At 43.6% G+C, this 21,709-nt stretch overlaps 2 protein-coding genes across 5 annotated transcripts in view; one reads left to right on the top strand and one right to left on the bottom strand.

Moving 5' to 3' along the window:
• Positions 1-1,617: 1,617 nt before the first annotated feature.
• On the bottom strand, positions 1,618-14,876 carry LOC117418045 (suppressor of cytokine signaling 1). 4 transcript variants are annotated; one of them, XM_059035340.1, is made up of 2 exons: positions 14,750-14,876; positions 1,618-2,620 (listed from the first exon to the last, which is right to left on the bottom strand). In XM_059035340.1, the coding sequence occupies exon 2, from the start codon at positions 2,544-2,546 to the stop codon at positions 1,908-1,910; it is 639 nt and encodes a 212-aa protein (XP_058891323.1). In that variant the 5' UTR covers positions 2,547-2,620; positions 14,750-14,876; the 3' UTR covers positions 1,618-1,907. The 4 variants fall into 4 exon arrangements, with proteins under 4 accessions (XP_058891323.1, XP_033886480.1, XP_058891324.1 ...); XM_034030589.3 differs by lacking the exon at positions 14,750-14,876 and adding an exon at positions 10,807-10,928; XM_059035341.1 differs by lacking the exon at positions 14,750-14,876 and adding an exon at positions 3,228-4,048.
• A 90-nt stretch (positions 14,877-14,966) lies between these two features.
• Positions 14,967-21,709, top strand: part of LOC117973462 (stannin) — a 28,779-nt gene continuing 22,036 nt past the window's right edge. Inside the window, exon 1 of the transcript XR_009330798.1 lies at positions 14,967-16,986. The gene's annotated coding sequence lies outside the window, so the exon portion shown is untranslated. The remainder of the gene's footprint in view (positions 16,987-21,709) is intronic.

Genomic DNA, 21,709 nt, shown 5'->3' with positions numbered 1-21,709 from the left:
TCAGCTCCAGCTCTGGGTAAGCCCTGATAGTGGCAGCGATATCTGCTTCACCAGACCTCCTGCCCCGGGCTAATCGAGTTGGCACTGCAGCAACAGGGTGTAGAAATAATTGTTTTTCACAGAGCTATTGAATTCTGTGCAACAGCAATCTGTACCTTTCACACCTAGTTTGGTGCATTTCTCTGGGATTGTCGTGGGAAACACCCTCTTGCTGAGTCAGTTTGGTGTTATATTATTACAAATTATTAAGGTTTCAGAAAGTTTGGCCCATCATTGGACCTAGTATGAATTGTAGGATCTGTTTCACAGCCCTTTTGGTTACATGGGACACATTTAATAGTGTGGAAGAGAACTGGGGCCAAAAAAAACACTGTATCTTAATACAGTGTCTGGCCTGGATCACGTGACTGTACTTACGAGAAGTCATCTTATTTTTTTTCTTGCATGAAATTGGTTTCCTCTAGAATGCCCGTAAAACATACCTCACCACAGCCCCCTAGTGGTAGATTCAGACACAAACACAACACTGTGGGTTCCCAGTGTGTGTCTTAACTGGTTTAGCAACTAAATAGGTCAATACATTGTATTTGCAAAGTGTAAGTACAGATGATCCTATCTGTCTATATATATCTATAATCATAGAAACTGTTGACTCACTTAAAGAAATATGATGGGCTAAACTTGCTGGGGCCGAAGGCCATTGTGGTGTGTTTGTAGGCATGTGGGTGGCGCTGGCACAGGTTGACCTTTCAGTCTGTCTGGCTCCAGAGCCACTGCCTGTGGGTGAGCAGCAGGCTCTGCTTTCCTGTCACTTCTCTCTTTTCAACCCACTTCCAGAACAGGGCTAACGGTCTCAGCACAGCTGCATGTGTCTGTGCAACTGCAGCTTTCACAGCTGGATGTGTCTGTGCAATTGCAGCTGTGCAACTCAAACCCAAACCCCAGGCAGTGTTGGATGCACTGAAGTCATTTAATATACAGATTATATATAGAGCGAGAGAGAATTCAAAGACAGCAAACTATACCCAAGGAGAATCAGGATCCATCAATCGTCATAAATACATGAAGAAGAAAAGTCATTGAACTGAAACCTCCCTACAGTGTTATAATAATTAGCTAAAAAGTTTCTGCCTTCTTCAGATAGTATGGTAGAAATGGCTGAGTTGAGCGAAACGTTGTAGCTAATTATTAAAATAGTGACTTTTCAGTTTATAAATTACTTTTCTCCTTCGTTATATATAGAGCAGTAGTGCCAAAATGGCAATCAATTTATGTTTGTGGAGAAACATACATAATGCATTGAAGGCTGTGTGGTCCAGTGGTTAAAGAAAAGGGCTTGTAACCAGGAGGACCCCGGTTCAAATCCTGGCTCACTCACTGACTCCCTGTGTGTGACCCTGAGTTCACACACCCTAGTCTCTGTAAGTCGCCTTGGATAAAGGCGTCTGCTAAATAAATAAATAATAATCTCAATGAACGGCAGCCATTTAAGTATGAGTGAGAGCTGTGGAGTGCGACTGTGATGGGCTGAAGACAGTCAAACTGAACTTGGGAATGCCTTGCTTTTCTCTTGTAATGATTCTTATTAAGCACAGTAACGTGCATCGATAAAAACAACACGAGAAATTATGTTTTAAAATTGTCATACCAAAATTTATTTTCACAAGAAAACAATAATGTATGAGTCTGCACAGCAGAGAGATAGCAGCAGGATAGCCCTGGATAGTGTAAACATTCACTGGGTGTGTAAACTTTCAGTGTCAAGTGTTCAAGTCTCATTACAGAATACTTTACTTTGCTACAAAAATAACTCCACTCAGACTCGCGGATCCGGACAGCAGAACCTGGGTTCGAGAGCCTGTCCCGCGCCGCCACAGGGCAGCGATGTAATGCTTCGTGTCCCGTCATCATATCCGAAATGGGAAGGAGCTCAGGAAGTCCTTGAGCACAGCGTTCACGGGGATACTGTCCACGTTCTCCCTGCCAAAAGTCTGGATAATCCTTTTCCGGCAGAGATCCTGCAAAGGCTGCAGCTTCTCTTTCCGCAGAGGCTTCCCCAGGCTCTTCTTGGGGCAGCTCGTGTAATACTCCAGCAGCTTGAACAGACAGTCGAAGGACTCCTTGCTGCCCACCAGGCTGAAGCGTGAGCTCTTGAAGTTGATCCTCACGCTGGTGGCTCCCGATTGCATCTTCAAGCTCAGGGTGAAGAAGTGGTTCTTCTGGCTGCTGTCCCTGATGAGGAAGGTGCCCAGGGGCTCTGCTTTGAGTTTGGCGTGCGCCTCCTCCACTGACAGGGGCCCCCAGTAGAAGCCGGATCTCTCCAGCAGCGCTGTGGTCTCAGTGATGGTTCTGAAGTCCTGGTAGCTCTGGAAGATGGGGAAGCGGTTCTGGTCCGGGAGGGCTTCTCTGTGCCGCCGGGGTGCCTCGTGGTTCTGGGGGTCCGGGATGGCTTCTCTGTGCCGCTGGGGTGCCTCGTGGTTCTGGGGTTGGTCTCTGGCTCTGCTGTCAGCTGCTGCATTATCTGCCACGTTACTGTGCGCTACCATCCTACAGCGTAGACCAGCCTGTGTGGTCTTCCATAGCGCCAGTCACCAGGGTAATGCAGGTGAGGGGAGCTGTCCTGAAACAGACAGAACAGGAGGTGTTATTAATAAAGTGCCTAAGCAGAGAGAGTACAGCTCGGACACACACAGGCACGCTAGTGATTCACTTCTTATTGCACAGCTCCAAACCCTTAGCAAAGAGAGCAGAGTACAGCTCAGACACACACAGGCACGCTAGTGATTCACTTCTTATTGCACAGCTCCAAACCATTAGCAAAGAGAGCAGAGTACAGCTCAGATACACACAGGCATGCTAGTGATTCACTTCTTATTGCACAGCTCCAAACCCTTAGTAAAGTCACCCTGGTGTTTTTGCAGGTTTTCCCCATTGCATATTATATGCATTTACCATAGCTTATCCTGGTTTGCCATGTTTACTAATATGCTTTACCATACTTTGCATTTCTTTACAATGCCTGCCTATCCTTTACCATGCTTTCGCTGTGTTTTATTACACTTTGCTGTGCTTTTACTACTGTACACATTTCTAAAGGCAGACCCAGTAAAGTTATACTGCAGTTCGGGTTCGCTCTGAATAACGCGACCGTGGCTGCGTCTCTAGTACCGCACTCGACTCGAAACACTACCTTTCATTACAGCTCGCTGGCTTTGCGGTTTTCTAACCTTGCAGCGGCATCCCCTGTCGGACTCCTTTGTTACTCCTCGTATACGTTCCCATCCTAGCCTAATTGCACTGCATTGACTTTCCTCTCAACAGCCGCGCGTCTTAATGTTGTTCAATACGTCGCTCGTGATTGAGTTGACCTTACCATGGATCACGGCTTAAGGCTCTATCCCTCGACATTAATACCCCATTACTGACATTTCCTATAGAAACCAATAGGTTTCTGAGAAACGAATTCCCCGCAGTAACGCATCGGTCAGTGGAATGAACGGGGCGGCTCTGTGCTGTGTGCGTGTCTAACTGCTGTGCTGGTAAAACCTGACTTACCCAAGCATGAACAACGAGCAGGCATCTGCTCCATGGAACTCCTTTTAAAAGCAGCACGTGATACATCTAATTAACTGATTATATATATATAGTAGAACCCCAAACTTACGAACCGACCGCTCTACCGAACACTCCACTTTCACTCCACTTTCCCCCAAGCCAAAGGAGTCCAGCTGCACGAATACACTGTGTTTTTAAAACGCACAAGGCGTTAACCCAGGTTTTCATGGACGTTTTAAATCTGTGTTTTTGAGTTACGATTTCAATGGGAACTTCAACGTAGCCTTTTTTTCATTTATAGTACAGTTTTAAAGACTTTAGAACCATACCAGGGGGTTCATTGCTGTGCTGTAGCCTTGAATAATTATTCTTCAGATTGTGAGCGCATTTAATAAAACCAGTGAAAATTCAGCTTTCAGAGTTACGGACATTTCAGATTTATGAACCTCAATTCTCAAGGGGTTCACAACTCTGAAGTTCTACTGTGTGTGTGTGTGTGTGTGTGTGTGTGTGTGTGTGTACACACACACACACACACACACACACACACACACACATACTGTAACGATCTCGTTTCCAACAGGCGGAGGTGGGACGTTAAGCCAGGATCTCCCGCACTGAAGCACAGCTGACACCGCTGTACAAAACAGCTGGCTGCCTTGCAGGCTTATGCGCTACAATGTTTCAGTCGACCCAGCCATTTGCTATCTGAAGAAGGCAGAAGTCGAAACATTGTAGTCAGGTTTCAGTTCAATTACACGTGTTCTTCAGTATTTCTAATGATCGATGAGCATCCTGTTGGAACCAGAGTCTCTTTTGATATGTAGCTGTTTGCTGTTTTTGAATGACCTCGATTTCCTATTATGAATTATTTATTTTCTAATTTAAATACAAGTGTTTATAATAGGCAAATATTACTAAAAAAAAAAGTAAATATATTTTAATAAATCTTACCTTCTGCACTTATGAGGTGATGTGCTTGAAGAGGCGCCTTTAACGACGTGTTTAAATACAGAACAAATCAGGTGTGCATATTCCACACTTGTTAATAATATTATTGTCGACAGCAGTATCCGCACAGTCCAGAAAGGGAACAAACCATCGTACTCCAAAGCGCACTGTAAGCGGGATGCGCGGCTGATACGAGCCCGACTGCCTGACAGTTATCTGTGATGTGGAGCAGACAACCTCTCCTTCTCGCTCATTGCAATCAATGATTTGGTACTGAAGTTTACAGCCTTAAAAAACAGTCTACAGAGTACTTCAGGTAAGCGCCTCCCCTCCCCTCCCCTCCCATCCCCTCCCACCCTCAGTACGAAAGCCGAATTCCAGGAAATCATACGCTTCTTGTACAGCATGTTCTGATAAACTTCGTGTTTTTTTTTCGCTTTCGATTTAAACCCGCTTCTTAGAAATCGCCAGGCCCATGTGTCTGTTTGTGTGTGTGTGTGTGTGGGCAGGTTTATAGTACTTGCTGGGTCAAAAAAAAAAAAGAAGTCTCCACAAGGAAGGAAAGTCTGACAAAACCTACCTTATGAGGACACAGACCAAGTCCTTGTAGTGTTTAAACAGATATTAAACAGTCATTATTATTATTTTTTTTAAAAACACACTAAAAGTGCCCAAATATTTTGTGTATTGTTGACTTTCACTGGAGTTAGGAATAGTAATTAAAAATATAGTGAGAGTCAATGCAAAGGGCTCAGAAACACTATAAATAAACGTGTGTGTGTGTGTGTGTGTGTGTGTGTGTGTGTGTGTGTGTGCGCAGAAGGGTCATGTATGTTTCATGACATGCAGGTCGCTCGTTTTCGCTTCCGCTGAATTGTCTGGGATGGGAAAACAATTAATGAACTAGGAGTTGATAAAAGGAATTATTAATGTCCACGTTTTAAATTGAAAGGAGAAGCGAGCAATGAAGACGGCGTTTCTGTAATGAAACTCTAACCGGGTTTCTGGAGAAGTCAAAGCTGCATATCTTTCCAATGAAAGATAATAATAATAATAATAATAATAATAATAATAATAATAATAATAATAATAATAAACCAACCGTGATGTTAATGCAATTATTTAATCCGGTCATTAGTACAGCCTTTAGTAATACAGTAAACTTGCCATAACGGTCGCTAAAAAAAACAAAAGGGCTAAAACGATCTTCAAATGACTGCATCTATGACATAATGATCATCCTTTATGCGACTCAAAATTGTCTTTATTACAGGATTGATTGTACATGGCTTCAGGCGGTAAATGAAGAAAAACAAATATTCTCTTCTGAGTTGCTAATTAAACGTAATCGTGTGAAAGCGCGTTCTGGTACAATAAACCCGGGGGGGGGGAGGCAGTGAGGATGAGTAGGTGTGTTTCTCTCCTAGGTGTCTGGAGCTACAGCAAACATTAAGAATCTCAGATCTGTGCGGACTTTCGAGTAACGGTCTCCTAGCTTCAGTTGAATCTCGAATGGGTTTACACTCTGCATCACACGAATTGAAACAATCTGTTCAATGACTTGATGAGTTCTAATTAAACGAAAACAAAACAAAAAAAACAAGAGAAATGTAATTGTAGCTCCTCATTTTTTTTATGTAATAGGGAAGGAAAATGCCATGAATATTTCTCTGAGCGTGGTGGCGGTCTTACATCCGAATCTCACGTTTTCTACCTGCTGTTTAAAACACTATTCAACGAGATAGGTGTGTGAGGTCCTCGGAGTGCCACTGTCTACACACACACACACACACACACACACACACACACACACACACACACACACACACACACACACACACACACACACACACACACACACACACACACACACACACACACACACACACACACACACACACACACACACACACACACACACACAGAGAGAGAGAGAGAGAGAGTGCGTTATAGCATTTATTTGCTTCCGGAGGTTTCATTTACCATCAAAGTCGACAGCGTTTCCTCAAACAGGTTTCTCATCCTCCTTGAACGAGTGAAACTGCCTTTGTGTGTGTGTGTGTGTGTGTGTGTGTGTGTTTGGTTTTGTTTTGTGTTTTTTTTCACTGAAGATTTCGGGGAAGCAGCACTTCATAACATCACAGATGAAAGAGTGGTACTGGTGACTGGAGGCCGGGACTGAGGATATGCACCCCCTACTCCAGTGTATTTACCACTACCTTAGCGATTACAGTAAAACCGGACTGTACAGTCATCCTGATCTGAGCTCTCCCCTCTCTTCACACGTGAAACCGCATTCTTCATCTCAGAAAGAGGTTTGCCTTCTCAATACAGCAGTCCGTGCCAGACCTCAGGTGCTAAACTTGGCCCTTCGGTTCTCTTTTTCAGTACATCTTTACAGCAGTGTTCTGAAGTTCTGTAACACTGTGCAGTTTAATAAGACAGCTTCTAAAGTTCTTAATTTAAGTACTGCATGTTTCAAAACCTTATCCGAGTAACTCAGCCTCTGCGGGTTTTATTTATACCCTGAACACTGTATATAAAATCACTTTCGAGTCGTTTTCCAAGGACCAGAATCTTTCACAGCATCTTTCTTTCTTTTTCTTTTATCAATTGATTGAAACGTACAGAGTGAAGGAGGAGGCAGGCTGCACTGTGTCTGTCTCAAGAGCGTTTCTTTGGAAACTAGTGCAGTGACTCCTATAGAATATTGCCAGTGACATCACAAAAACACAATTCTGAAAGCACCCTGTAGAATACTACCAGTGACATCACAAAAACACAATTCTGAAAGCACCCTGTACAATACTACCAGTGACATCACAAAAACACAATTCTGAAAGCACCCTGTACAATACTACCAGTGACATCACAAAAACACAATTCTGAAAGCACCCTGTACAATACTACCAGTGACATCACAAAAACACAATTCTGAAAGCACCCTGTAGAATACTACCAGTGACATCACAAAAACACAATTCTGAAAGCACCCTGTAGAATACTACCAGTGACATCACAAAAACACAATTCTGAAGGCCCCCCCCCCTTTTAAATTCAGAACACAAGAAGATTTACAAACAAGAAGCAGCCATTGGGCTCATTTCCACTTGTCCGGTTCCTAGCACTCATCGTTATTTTAAAGAACTCGCTCTGAAAGTGTGGCCCAGCCTGACTCTACAGTGCGCTACCATTCAGATCTAAACAGAGCCTCAGGGTGAGAATTGCAGAAGTGCACTCGTTTGAAACTGGCAGCGTGTGTATTATCAGAGCCATGCAAAACTGGCAGCGTGTGGATTATCAGAACCATGTGAAACTGGCAGCATATGGATTATCAGAACCATGTGAAACTGGCAGCGTATGGATTATCAGAACCATGTGAAACTGGCAGCGTATGGATTATCAGAACCATGTGAAACTGGCAGCGTGTGGATTCTCAGAACCATGTGAAACTGGCAGCGTATGGATTATCAGAACCATGCGCTTTGTTTATCAGTAAACGCCAAAGAGAAAGGAGTTTTGCACTGAACTGCTGTTTCTTGTAAAAGAGTCATGTGTTTTCCTCAGCAAAGCATGCAGACCCCCTCTGTGGGGCACGTGGTGTGTGTTCTGAGACCCCCTCTGGAGGACACGTGGTGTGTGTTCTGAGACCCCCTCTGTGGGGCACGTGGTGTGTGTTCTGAGACCCCCTCTGGAGGACACGTGGTGTGTGTTCTGAGACCCCCTCTGTGGGGCACGTGGTGTGTGTTCTGAGACCCCCTCTGGAGGACACGTGGTGTGTGTTCTGAGACCCTCTCTGTGGGGCACGTGGTGTGTGTTCTGAGACCCCCTCTGTGGGGCACGTGGTGTGTGTTCTGAGACCCCCTCTGTGGGGCACGTGGTGTGTGTTCTGAGACCCCCTCTGTGGGGCACGTGGTGTGTGTTCTGAGACCCCCTCTGTGGGGCACGTGGTGTGTGTTCTGAGACCCCCTCTGTGGGGCACGTGGTGTGTGTTCTGAGACCCCCTCTGGAGGGTACGTGGTGTTCTGAGACCCCCTCTGTGGGGCACGTGGTGTTCTGAGACCCTCTCTGTGGGGCACGTGGTGTGTGTTCTAATAGAACTCATTCCAGGAAAAGGCCAGTGGTGGGGAAGCTGCTGTTTATTTACACACTCACTCACAATTCCCAGAACACCACAAACAAGGAAAAAAAACATTCTTAATGGTGATTTCATCTTGGAGTTCAGGATCGATCACCATGCATGTACAATTGGAGTTCTTTTGTTCTTCTGTAAAATGCAGTGGAATGCTGCTTTCGAGTTCCTGACTCCTGGGTTCTTGTCACTAGGGCGTGATCACCGTGACAGATTCAAATGCTATAGTTAGTCAGTGATATCTTTTTTATTGACAGATGTCGAACCCTAATCCTAACCATAGCTCTCCATTAACACACTGGCTCTAGAGACTGTGCTCTGTGTATAGCTCTCCATTAACACGCTGGCTCTAGAGACTGTGCTCTGCGTATAGCTCTCCATTAACACGCTGGCTCTAGAGACTGTGCTCTGTGTATAGCTCTCCATTAACACGCTGGCTCTAGAGACTGTGCTCTGCGTATAGCTCTCCATTAACACGCTGGCTCTAGAGACTGTGCTCTGCGTATAGCTCTCCATTAACACGCTGGCTCTAGAGACTGTGCTCTGTGTATAGCTCTCCATTAACACGCTGGCTCTAGAGACTGTGTTCTGCGTATAGCTCTCCATTAACACGCTGGCTCTAGAGACTGTGCTCTGCGTATAGCTCTCCATTAACACGCTGGCTCTAGAGACTGTGCTCTGCGTATAGCTCTCCATTAACACGCTGGCTCTAGACTGTGCTCTGTGTATAGCTCTCCATTAACACGCTGGCTCTAGAGACTGTGCTCTGCGTATAGCTCTCCATTAACACGCTGGCTCTAGAGACTGTGCTCTGTGTATAGCTCTCCATTAACACGCTGGCTCTAGAGACTGTGCTCTGCGTATAGCTCTCCATTAACACGCTGGCTCTAGAGACTGTGCTCTGTGTATAGCTCTCCATTAACACGCTGGCTCTAGAGACTGTGCTCTGCGTATAGCTCTCCATTAACACGCTGGCTCTAGAGACTGTGCTCTGCGTATAGCTCTCCATTAACACGCTGGCTCTAGACTGTGCTCTGCGTATAGCTCTCCATTAACACGCTGGCTCTAGAGACTGTGCTCTGTGTATAGCTCTCCATTAACACGCTGGCTCTAGAGACTGTGCTCTGCGTATAGCTCTCCATTAACACGCTGGCTCTAGAGACTGTGCTCTGTGTATAATGCTGGTTGAAAGTGTTGAGGGGGGGGGGGGTGTAGTATAAAAGTTATCTGCCATTTGGGGATAATCCTTCAATCGTCCCTCAATGTTCACACACAGTAACGGCACACCTGTGTTTCTAACCAGTTGCTCTCCAGCCCGTTCATTCAGTCTGAACCCCAGATTTCCAGGCCCTTCCCCCAAGCTCTGCGCTCAGCTGAGTAACATGAAAAACGTTACACTGGTTTGTTTCTCATTCATTTGCAGTTTAGTTCATGGAACAGAGACTCATTCGTTACGAATTTGACAGGGAAATGATGTATCCGCTGTGGTGCAGTGATGCTGAATAGCTGGAGATAGGATCAGCTGTAGAATGAATGTGTCATGTCTGCTGGGAGGAATTATCAGTCCCAATCTTGTGAAATCTCACTTAATCTGCCCTTCCCCTTAGATGAGCAAAAGCTGCACTCACGCTATCTCCCTGCTGGCTGTGCACCATCAGTTCAGCACGCTCACCTTTCACATTGGAAAGCCTGGCTCCACTGCACCTGTGCATTCTTTCTTGTAATGTCTGTGTCACAAGTTCAGGGATTTCTTTGGTATTGTCTGTGTCAGTTATAGGAGTGACTGTATTTAGTGATGTAATAATGGCTCACATGAAACAGCACTAATTATGTAGTTTCATAATAGAGACTGCAATTCCTGTTGCATTGTAAAAGCAGCCACTTTTCTAGATTGATAGCATTCTTTAATGGACTTTGCATATCTCTGTTATAGTAGATGAGCTGTGCAGTGAGGTAATAGGTGGCATCTGTTGAAGTGACCCCCTGAAGTCGGCTGTTCGATTTCTAATTAAAGCAGGATTGCTTTGCAGTACACGGCTTCCCATCGAGGTTTAAATACAAACCAACCACAGGCCACGCCACAAGGCCTGCAGTACAAAACCCAAAACAGCACGCCCAATTGAATAGAGTGCCTTTTCTCACACAGAGTTTATAGTGAAGTGACCTACCTGTTTCTCCAAACAGCATCAGCGGGTCACTCCCATTCATGTTTGAGACAGCCCAACATTTAAAGGTGGAATTCCTAGAGGAGGTGTTCTTGAAACTTAACACACACTAGAAATAAAAATCCCAAATCGAAAATTAAAACGAAGCCGCTTTGAATCCACATCTGCGTCAAAACAAACCAAACTGAGTGTCTGGCAGCAGGTTAGAGAGCTGATTGGTTTGTCTCCCTGTAAGAAGAAGTGTCAGGTTTCTGGTACTGAGAAGCGTTTAGAGGAAAATGAAAGTGAAAGTACAGTCAGCCCTTGCCATCAATCACCTGCAGGGCTTCTAGGAACAGAAATGCTATTGCTCTTTACCGTCCTGCATAGTCGATGTTTACAGAAGTTCATGCATGCATGTAGCTTTACTGACAGCCCAGTTTTAAACACACCTGAGGTTTGCATGCCAGGGAGAGGGGGTTCTGTTGCACAAGCCTTACACCTGGGTTAGAATCCAGCACAGGGTTCTGTTGGAAGGTGCTTTACGTTGATAGCTGTATGTATCTTTGTAAGTACTCTTCAGTGTTTGTACACTTTAACTTTGTACACTTTGTTCTTGTTTTCCTGTAATGATGTTTCTGGAGAGAGGATCGAGGCTCTGGGGAAGCAGCGTATTGTACAAGAGAAATAATGATATGCAAGCTGCAAACATTTTAGATATAGTATAGAGGTCAAACTTGAGAATGACAGCAATGGCATTTCCTGACTGTTGTTGTAGAAGTACTACAAACTCCACAATACTCCTATCACTTAGAACAATGGACAGGCTAAAGCACATGCCTGCGTGTCTGCACCACCACAGAAATGCGTCAAAATCAAACTGCATTTCTAGAAACAGTACAGAGTACATGGGAAAGCATTGTTAAAAACACAGTTTAACACGGAAAAGTACAGGGTACAATTGAATCGCTTCAGCGTGTGATTATAATCATTGTTCACATGTAACCCACCCCACTGGATTCAACAGAATCACAACTGAAGCAGTTCCTCGAGCCAGCTGTCACTGCAGTTTTGTGCAGTAATTGTGCAGTTTTTCCATGCTTTTCCCCCTGCTTATGGTCTGCATTCTTCGTAGTTCAATAAGGTTTATTGAAACACAAGGAATAAAGCTATGGATTCTGTACTACATATTGAAAGGATTGCCAGCCAGTGTCAGTGTACTGCCCTACTTCTCAAGAATAGTTTTTGTAAAAATGATCCTGATAGGTATTCATTACAGACTGTGTTTTGCTTTCATTCACATTCTGCTCATTCCCAGAAGTCACATGATTGGCTTGTGTTGTCACTTAGTCCAGCATACATACGAGGTCCAGGGAAGCAACAAGTCAAGTTGGTGTCTTCCTGACGTTACAAAACCTATTACAATAAAACGTGTTGACTGGAAACGGTGCCCTTATCAGCCAGCTCTAGCTATACTCTTATCAGCTCCTGGTGGAGTCTCTTCCTTGCATGTTCTGGAAGGGAGCTGAAGGAAGAGTAGTGACTGAACTTCTCCTTTCTGTCAGAGCCCCGGTTTACAGGAAGTCCAAGAGTCCATGACAGCATTGTGGGTAAGAATTGTCCTGCAGGATTCCTGGAACCAGCGTAGAGGGGAAATAACTGCCGTGACTGTTTAACCATAATGAAACCATGTGGAATGCAAACGGCTCTTCCCTAATCTCTTTGCAGTTCCTTCAAGAACTCAATGCAATACTGGAACCTCTTCTGTTTCTTGAATCCTGCCAGACATCTACAAGGAAAGTGAGTGTGGGGCTCTTTGTTTTTCACAACATGCCATTGTTTGATATTGTTGCTGTAGCACAGTCACATTGGGACAGCAGATGCCCATGCACCAGGGGTTATAGGAACAGGATTCTTTACCAAGGGGGCTGGGGTTACGTCTCCTGAGAGTCTGTGTTTGCAGGCCAGTGGATCATGTTGATAGAGATTGCTGAAATTCTTCAGTTTGGTTGTGTGTGAATCTGGGCTTGGTTGTCAGTGCTGCACTCAGGCCCGCGCTGGCTGTGAGAGAGTGTCTAGCCAGGTACATGCAGCAGCAAGTGCACCACTGAAACTAATCTGTGGGAAACTGAGCTGACGAGTCTCAGGACTTCTAAGGTATTTCGATGCTAAGCTGTGCAGCAGATCAGCAATCAGCCAGACTTGAATGTCACACTCTGCCCACCTTCATTTTGTTGATTTGAAACAGTGCCAAGGATGAGCAGCCTTTAGATTTGAAGGACACACTAACCTGTGAAGCTGCATTGTAAGAACCGGGTAATACCAATAGTTTAAGCTCTTGCCCTGCAACTGCTGTGTAATGACATGGAAACAGCCTTGAAATCCCATGGCAACACCGTGGCTCAGGCACTGTGTTTTATCAATGTTTTCCCCATTTAGTTTGTGAAAGAATGCTAGATTAGACTTTGAGACGTGCTTTATCTGCAGCTGTTGTCACTGGGTGACTGGCTGGCTGTTTGATCAGTGCTCTTCTGTGCCAGTGTATTGAGAGAGAAGTTACATTACTGGGGGGATCCTATGAACAAACAAATCAATCAATACATCAGTAAATTAAAAGGGGATCAGGTGCCTGTAACCCTTACTTAATCTCCCTTATATGCAGACATATATTCTTAATGGCCAACAAGCTATACTGTATATTGGCTTGGAGTGTATAGCAATGAACACATGGCCTAAGCAAAGAGGCCCCCTAGTGTCAGAGGCAATGAATAACACTGTGTGGATCACTCTTATCCTTGCATTTGAAACGAATCAAACTGCAGCTGCTTTAAGCATTCCTGAATGCACAGAAAGGTGGGGGCAGGTAATGTTAACGCAAGTCTGCCCGATGTGGTGCTGATCCACGTTTTGAGGGCTCGTCGAGCTCCCGATTCACCTCGCCAGTTTAGAAAAAGCTCTTTCCCACACATCACACGAAGCATTAGCTCAATGCAAACCCACAAAGTCGCACTTTCTGCCTATTATTTGCATAACACTGCACCAGCCAATAGCATCGGCCAGCACCGCGTTTGAGGCCACAGTACATGATGACATTTAATTTACAGGAATACTGCCTGTCTGCTGAACCGTGAGCCTTGCGTCTACACGGGAAACCACTTTCAGGTACGGTTTGAATCACTGGTAAGACTCCAATTTACATTGAGCACCAGCAAACCACATGCAATAAAGCACACCTAGATACAGCTGAGCACGTCCCTAGCTAGGTGCAGACAGCAAAGGTGTGAGCAACGGTACTGCTCACCTCTGTGTGCAATACACGCCAGCGTGGCAAACGGATCGTTTTCGATGACGTCATAAATCACCAAGCAACCGTTCTTTACACAGAAATGTCAGAAACGGCAGCATTTTCTCACTAGTTTAGGAAATGAGACGGATCACCTTTGAAAGAAGACAGTGCAATTGGCAATCAAGATCCGTATGCTATTTCTGAGCAAAGATGGAGCCAGGACGTGCAATTATTAACAAGCGTTTGTTTTCCGGACATAATAAATGATATGATTAGTGCACCTACCTATCCCACGACACACCCTCGAAGATTTGAGATGCTAAAGGACTGGAATTATCCCAGTTCATCTGTGGATGGGTTAGAGAGGTGAACACGTGCGTCATAAACACGTTTGTGTCATTAAAACAAGGGTGAGTAACTTTTTTTTAATTATCGGATTTGTGGCTCCCTGTTACATTTACACAAAAATGTAAAATACCCAAACACTATAATAAAACAAACCGCACTTATTAATACATTGAGGTATTTATATCAAATAAAATAATACTAAATTGAGGTATTTAATCATTGAAAAAAAAAATGTTGCTCAATTTACAATCTTATATTACTTATTTATATTATATTTCTGGAACAGAACATTTCAAATAAAGTTTATTCAGTAATGCGGTAAAAGTAACATACCTGCAATGAAATGTCGTGAACACACTCTTGACAAGCAGCTGCAACCTTCCGGTCTGCCCTTGAGATATTAGCTAGCCACTTGCCTAATCTTAGTTGCGTTATGTCTTTTAATTTTTCTCCCAGGAATTGTATAACCGTCGGTCCGTGCCTACTGCAACAGCCAATAACTACAGAGTGTTCACTATGTTTTTCATAAAAGCAAACTAAACTTTATTTAAACCGCCTGAAACCGCTTTAAGTGAATCAGAGAGAGGGCTTGCCTGCCCATCAGCTGGAGACACGCGATAAGGATCACGTGACTTGATCACCAGCTCGGTTTGGGCTTGCCTATGTCCCCTTTGTAAAGATCTTGTAAGAGTGTAAACCACAGCAAATGTATACATCATCTGATTGGTTAAACAGCATCACATGACCGTGCGTATACATAGCGTATAGCACAGCTTGCATACTAATGAGCCTCACACTGAATAAATCACTACGCATCACTGCATTCTAAATTCCATGACAAACTGCCATTTTATTTGTTATTAGTTACAAAACCACTGCCAAAAAATGAGTGACATTCCACCTGTTTCCTTTAATATATTTGGGGATGAAACTCCACATAACTGGTACAACACCAACTTTCATAACTGGTACAACACCAACTTTCACCAGCAAGAGCAGACACAGCGAAATGAAATGGAAGAAAACAAAGACTGAAAAAAACAAACTACAGCATGGGCTGGGTAATGTACTTAAAGAAAAAAAAATATGGACATTCATTTTATGGAAATAAGTCCAAGAAAATCTCAACAACATTAAGGGAATTTTATGCCAGTGCAAGAAGTTCAGCTGGGTATTCAGTATTCAGTCTCCAGTTTTATAACAGCAGAAGTTTTCACATCTCTGCAATAATGTATTCCTGTCTGTCAGGAAAACTGTTAGTAAAGCAGGTAGGGACAGCCAGGTCTGCCTGGGACCCAGTGGGAAGAATGTATACTTCATGAAGAGGCAGGTGTCAGTGGTGTGGATGCAGGGCACCGTGCTGGAGGTGACCGGGGATCAGAACACCACCGTGCAACTGCTGGACAACACCGCGACCTTTATCGTTACCGGAGCCAGCAGCGTACCGAGAGGCAGGCAGGTAACACAGTGGAAATGGAAATGAACCGGCTGTGCTGCTCTGTGCCGTGTACTCCTTTTGGTTGTAAAAGTATTTGAGCTCAAAGTCATGTTTGTGCACGTGATAGAAAGTGTTCTCTAAATGTGATCACCCCGGGTGGAAATAAGACTTCTACTGCATAGCAGCTTCACCCATTCCAGGTTTTATTTACCATGAGCTTGATTAACCCCAGTGTGTCTTATTAAACGTCTAGTAATACCAGGAATGGATCAAACTGCTATGCAACGGGAGTCTTATCATCATCCCTGTATTACGTGATAGACAGTGTTCTCGGAATAATATTAGAGTCTTATAATTAGACAGGGCGTTGTTTTTTTTTAGCATATTATGAGCTATAGTATAGAGCTCAGGAAACAGAATTGGTTTCATTCCACGCCAGCTCAACCAGAAAAGAGGCATTTTGTTGCCTGACTGTCTCAGATTTTGCTTGAAAAATTTACCTGGGTTTTTTTTTGGGCTCGCTGAGTTCAGAAATGCTAATCAGTTTTTTTTTGTTGTTTGTTTAATTTCCCCTTCGAGCTATGACCTGGCAAAGGTGAGTGATTCCGGCCTAAACTTGATAGAAATACCAAAAATTCAAATTTCACAGGGGGTTAAGACCAGCGGGGGGGATTTGAAAAGTGTTTCACAACATTTGGAAGAGTGGTCCCTAAGGCTCTTCAGCAATACTTACATTTTAGGACCCACATCCCCTACACTGTAAAGGGTTGGGCTGAGAGCTGTGATAATCAGTTCAGAACATACTCTGGAAGTAGTAAACTAAAGACACTGAAAAAACGTTTGTCATTGAATTTACTGTGTTTTGTATTTCTAAGTGTAGCACTATTGAGTGTGTGTTAGCTGTTGATAATAAAAGTCTGTTGTAGGTCAGTGTGTGCGTATGCATTGTTGACAGTAAACCCGCTGTGTGCTTTGTCTTGTGTTCATGGTGATGGGATCGCTCCAGTCCTGCCCTCCGGAGCTGTGAAGATGGCAGACCTCTCTGAGAAGCCCCTTCACCAGAGCGGCTGGAGGTGCAAGATCTGCAGCAAACCCTGCCCTGATCTGGAGAAACCCAGCCGCTTCCTCAAAGGTGGGGTGTCGCAAACGCGTTCCTAAAACATGGCCTTGTTTATTTCAGAAGGCTTGGGAGCTTAAAACATGAGCTCTGTCAGTATTACTGCAGCGCGTACTTCAGAGCTGCCCCTTCCACTCCTGGGCTTTGTTCCAGCCCTGTTTTAAATTGTTTAATTGAACAAATGAAACCTCCATCCAGGGAGAAGTTTCTGTCCTTCTAGTGAATGTAACCAAACTCATGTGAAGAGGTGGCTATACTGGGGGTTAATGTCGTAAACAGACACGGGCGCAAGGATTTAGTGTGTTTTCAGTGTAAACTAAGTACTTGATTGTGAGACACTGCAGTTCATCGGTACTCCTGTTTGACCACAAGGTGTCACTGTTGCATGTTTTTTCTACTACAGTTGCGAAAGTTAGTATGTTAATAAGGAGTTCTGAATCTAAAAACACGTGGATTTTTGGAAAGTGGTAGCGCATGGTGAAGCCATTGAATATGCTGCATACGTTAACTGTACTAGTTTAACACTTTAGATGTTCCTCCGCATGGAGATATCCGTCCTGTCTGGTACTGTGGTAAAAAGAACAACCTGCTGAAGAAATGCTTTGCAAAAGTGTGGCAAATGCAAACAAAAAACCACAGGAGTTCTAGTTTATGATTTATCTGCTAAATAGGAGCAAGATTAAAAGGTCTGCTAGTGGTTCACAAGGCTTGTCAGGTATTGATTGGGATTCTAAAGATATGTCAGTCGCAGAGAAGTAAGCATAACTGTGATAACAGTCATCAGACTTGTCTGAGAATCACAGAACCTGCCTAAAATCCATTAGGTGGTCTTGTTTTCCTTCACTGTATAATTCTCTGCTCTGGAATTCAGTCTTCTGTCCTTCCCCACACTGCACACCTGTGTGCAAGTCAAGCACAGAAAAGGTTACTCAAAAAGACAGGCAATAAACTATTCTAATACCCTGATATGCATAAAAGCTACCTCTGGCAGGAGGCTGTAGCAGTAAATCAGAGGAGATTGCTAATGCACAGGAATCACCAGATCATTTTCAATCCAGCCATTGAAAACATGGTGCTGGCAGTGTTGTCTAAAGGTAGGTGTGGCTGATCTCTACCACACTGGACCTCATTGTGTCCTGAACAAGTGTGGCTCCTCATCTCTTCATCTTTACCAGCCATTGTTGTGGAGGGTAGGAAATGCAATCTCCGATACTCTGCATTGTGTATTGATTTATGCAACCTGAGAGGTTTTAGAATCCTTTAGACTGCGATATGGAACGCTGGTGTTCAGTGTCTAAGAATGGTTCTTTATGGAATCTTAACACAATAGAAGAGGGAACGTCCAGGATGCTCCTGTTCTAAAGGGGTGTGTGTGTGTGAATTCAGCATGGCCCTCCATGCAATGCACTTTTGAATTATTCAAAGCAAAAGGATAGAAAAACCTGCCAAAAGAGGTTCTTTTTTTATATATATATATGAGGAAGTGTGTGTTGTTTTAAAAGAGAAACATAAATCAAAAAGGAAATGCTGTGTAGTTTCGTATTGTATGGGTTTTTATATTTGGAATTCCAGTAAATGTGTACGTGGTTAGAATCTTGGCCACAGAAAAGGGCTATTCCGATTCCTTTCACTGTACATCTATTGTAGAAGCACTGGAGTGAATGCCCTCTTTGTGTGGGACTGAGCCTTGCAGACCCAGCCATGCAGATACGCCACTGGACTTAGGGGAAGACATTCTGCAGTAACTAGGCTGTCAGAAAATGCAAAGCCAGGATTACAGGCGCGTTTGTACCCAACATTGAAACAGTTTCAATAAAACCACCGCTGTTGCTGTGGGAGTAAGAACATGAAATTAAAAACAAAATAAAACTTCCCTTTTTGTAGAGTAACAGTAACAATCGAAACTGAAGCTACTTCTCTTTAAAATGTAACCTTTTATTTGCCACAATAGTCTGAAAACAACTGTTTACAAGCATAGTAAAGCTTAGTGCTAATAAAGCAGATCAAATACATTCAACAGAGATTATAATGCAGTGCTCTCCACAGCAGCCTGCCCGTCCCCCTACATTCGGACAGGTCTGGTGACAGAACGCCTTCATCACATCCATACTCTGGAGAAGGAGCAGTACTTTTTTATTTTTTTTTTGCATACTTGATTAGATATATTTGCTAAAAAAAAAAAAAATCCACTATAAAAAAAGTAAATGATAAGGAGATGAATCCAGAGTGATTCGTCCACGTGAAAAAGAGAGTCAGCACGTTTTCATTGCCTTCCTGGTCTTGGTTGTTTCTCGCTTGCTGTACAAAGGAGAAGAAAATAAAATCAGCACATTTTAAACTAAGCAAGTGCAACAGTGAGCAAGAGTTATAGAAGAGGGATGGTGTGGAAACGTTACCCTGGGCGTTTTAGACCAAACTCTGTGTGTGTGTGTGTGTGTGTGTGTGTGTGTGTGTGTGTGTGTGTGTGTGTGTGTGTGTGTGTGTGTGTGTGTGTGTGTAATATATATATATATATATATATATATATATATATATATATATATATATATATATATATATATATACTGTATATGTATATAAAATGTTTGTGTGTGTGTATATAACACTTGTGGTTGGTATGTTTTTAGCAGTGACTAAGTGATAATGTCTCTTGACATTTGATACAAAATGACACCCACAAACAAAACTTCCCCTTCTATAAAATGGTCGAGTTTAGTGGAACACTGAGAATTAAAAATGTCATCTGCTAACGTATTTCTGTACACCATGCAAAGCAAATAATTAAGAGGAGTTTAAAATGTGCACAAAGTGATTTGTTCAGGATGTTTCGATGCACTGGATCAAGGGCAGCAGGTGTTGCTTTTCCAATTCAGATTTTATGAACGGTAATTAAAGATTTCGAGAAAAAAAAAAAAAAACACCTGATGAAGAAGAAAAATATCAGCAACGTTTGTGAACGCCAAGAACGTTCTTGCAGTTTGGGCAGGTGTGAATGGAGTCCTTCAGACCGTCCACACAGAAGGGAATCAGGCAGCAGCCGAAGACACACCTGGAGGAGAGGAAGACACTGTTACACTCCACCCTGGAGAACAGCAGCAGAATCCCACCTCACTGACCAGCACCTGGCATTGCTGATACGGACCAGGCTCTGTGTGCCACTTGAAAGTTAGGAGAGTCATCCCTAGAACTCCTTGGAATAAACACTATTTTAACATGAACAGCATGGAGTAGACCTGTTTGTAAGCTCAGGAACAGTGGCTTGAAACATGGTTTTAGAAGATCTCGTGTGCCGTGTAGGGGCTTGAAACCTAGTCTCCTGAAACCAAGTTCCAAGCCACAATGTGGCTTCATGTTCCTTCAGCTTTAGAATAGTAATGCATAAACCCTGGTGAACACCACTGGTATCATTTACAAAAGAAGGCTTTCGCTTGTTTTAACGTACCCGAAAAGGAAAAGCGCTCCGCATGCAAGGTACGTCATTGTCCCCGAAGTGGACTCCATATTGGTCAAAATTGACTGCTGGCATCCAGGACAAAGCAGCTGGACCGGTCGATCTGTGAACACGGCCGCAGGCTGCACTTGAACCACATTCACAGTCGCTGAGAAGGAAGCAGAACAACACAGAGTAAATTCCCAGCTGCAGAGTAATCCCGTGAAACTAAATGTGATGGGAATGTTAAAGCAGCTTGCTGGAGGTGACTTTGGCATAAGAGATGCTAAGATAACTTGGGGTTAGAATGATTGAAGGGATAACGCATGTGCGAGAATGATGGGAAAGGACAGATCTGTTAAACAGCTAATCACAGTAACCTTGTGAGAGAGAGAGGAGTTAGCGGCTGGTTGCATTTGAATGGAGTAACAGCTGAATAATCCATTTCTAATGGAATTAGTAAGATAACAGAAACAAATTGTAGTACGCACTGAGCCTCCTACAGTATAAATAGCAGGCATAGAGTCGACCCAGTCAGAGAAGCTTCCAATACCTCCAGGATCACCGTGGGCCATCGTGTGCGGCCTCACCTTCCTATCTCTATTACTACTAGCGTCACGTGTCGTGTCTTAGCAACAACGTTCAGTAGAGAATGGATGTGGGGATTTTCCTCTAAAGAGATTCTACTTCACCTCAGAACAACTACCGGTTGTGTGCTTCCATTCGTTATCTGCGTCTCAAATGTGTAGTTTAGAAAGAAGCACACACATTTTAAAACATGATGGTGCTGGTACTGACTTGGTTAAAGAGATTTCTGTTTGTAAGCCATGCTTTCAGTTAGGGTTGCACTGTCTTAGAGGTAAAGGAATTACTGTAGCTAACTTACTTCCTGGTGCGTATGCTGGCGGAGCAGACATTTTGCCTACAATACAAAAAAGAAAAGCACAAAATTCACACACACTTTATTACAGAAATAATGTATTAATCATAAAGCCTTTAGCTAAACATTACTAGGATAGGGGTGAATAATGAATGGGGATTTAAGTGGCATTTTTTAAAACTCTTTTTAAAGCCTCGTCCTGGTTTTTACCCACATTCACAAATGCAAAGTGATAATAAAGGCTGTGACTTCAGGGCTGCTGCAATGCAAAAGCAAAATAAAAAATGATATGAAATTGGCGAGGATCGATCACATTCGTTTCGAGAGCACTCACACACAAGAATACAATTAACCTAAGTGCATTGGGCTGGAGAGCTTCCCGTAAGATCCCCCCCTGGGGAAGGATGACGGACCGCTTCCTCTGGAGC

The sequence above is a fragment of the Acipenser ruthenus genome, chromosome 13 (genome assembly GCF_902713425.1).
Source record: "Acipenser ruthenus chromosome 13, fAciRut3.2 maternal haplotype, whole genome shotgun sequence".
Taxonomy (NCBI): Eukaryota; Metazoa; Chordata; class Actinopteri; order Acipenseriformes; family Acipenseridae; genus Acipenser; species Acipenser ruthenus.
Note: the sequence above shows the minus strand (reverse complement) of the source record. Positions and strands in the feature narration are given on the sequence as shown.

Bases quoted from the DNA above. Each gene is read 5' to 3' on its own strand.
- LOC117418045 (XM_059035340.1), bottom strand. From the start codon at position 2,546: ATGGTAGCGCACAGTAACGTGGCAGATAATGCAGCAGCTGACAGCAGA.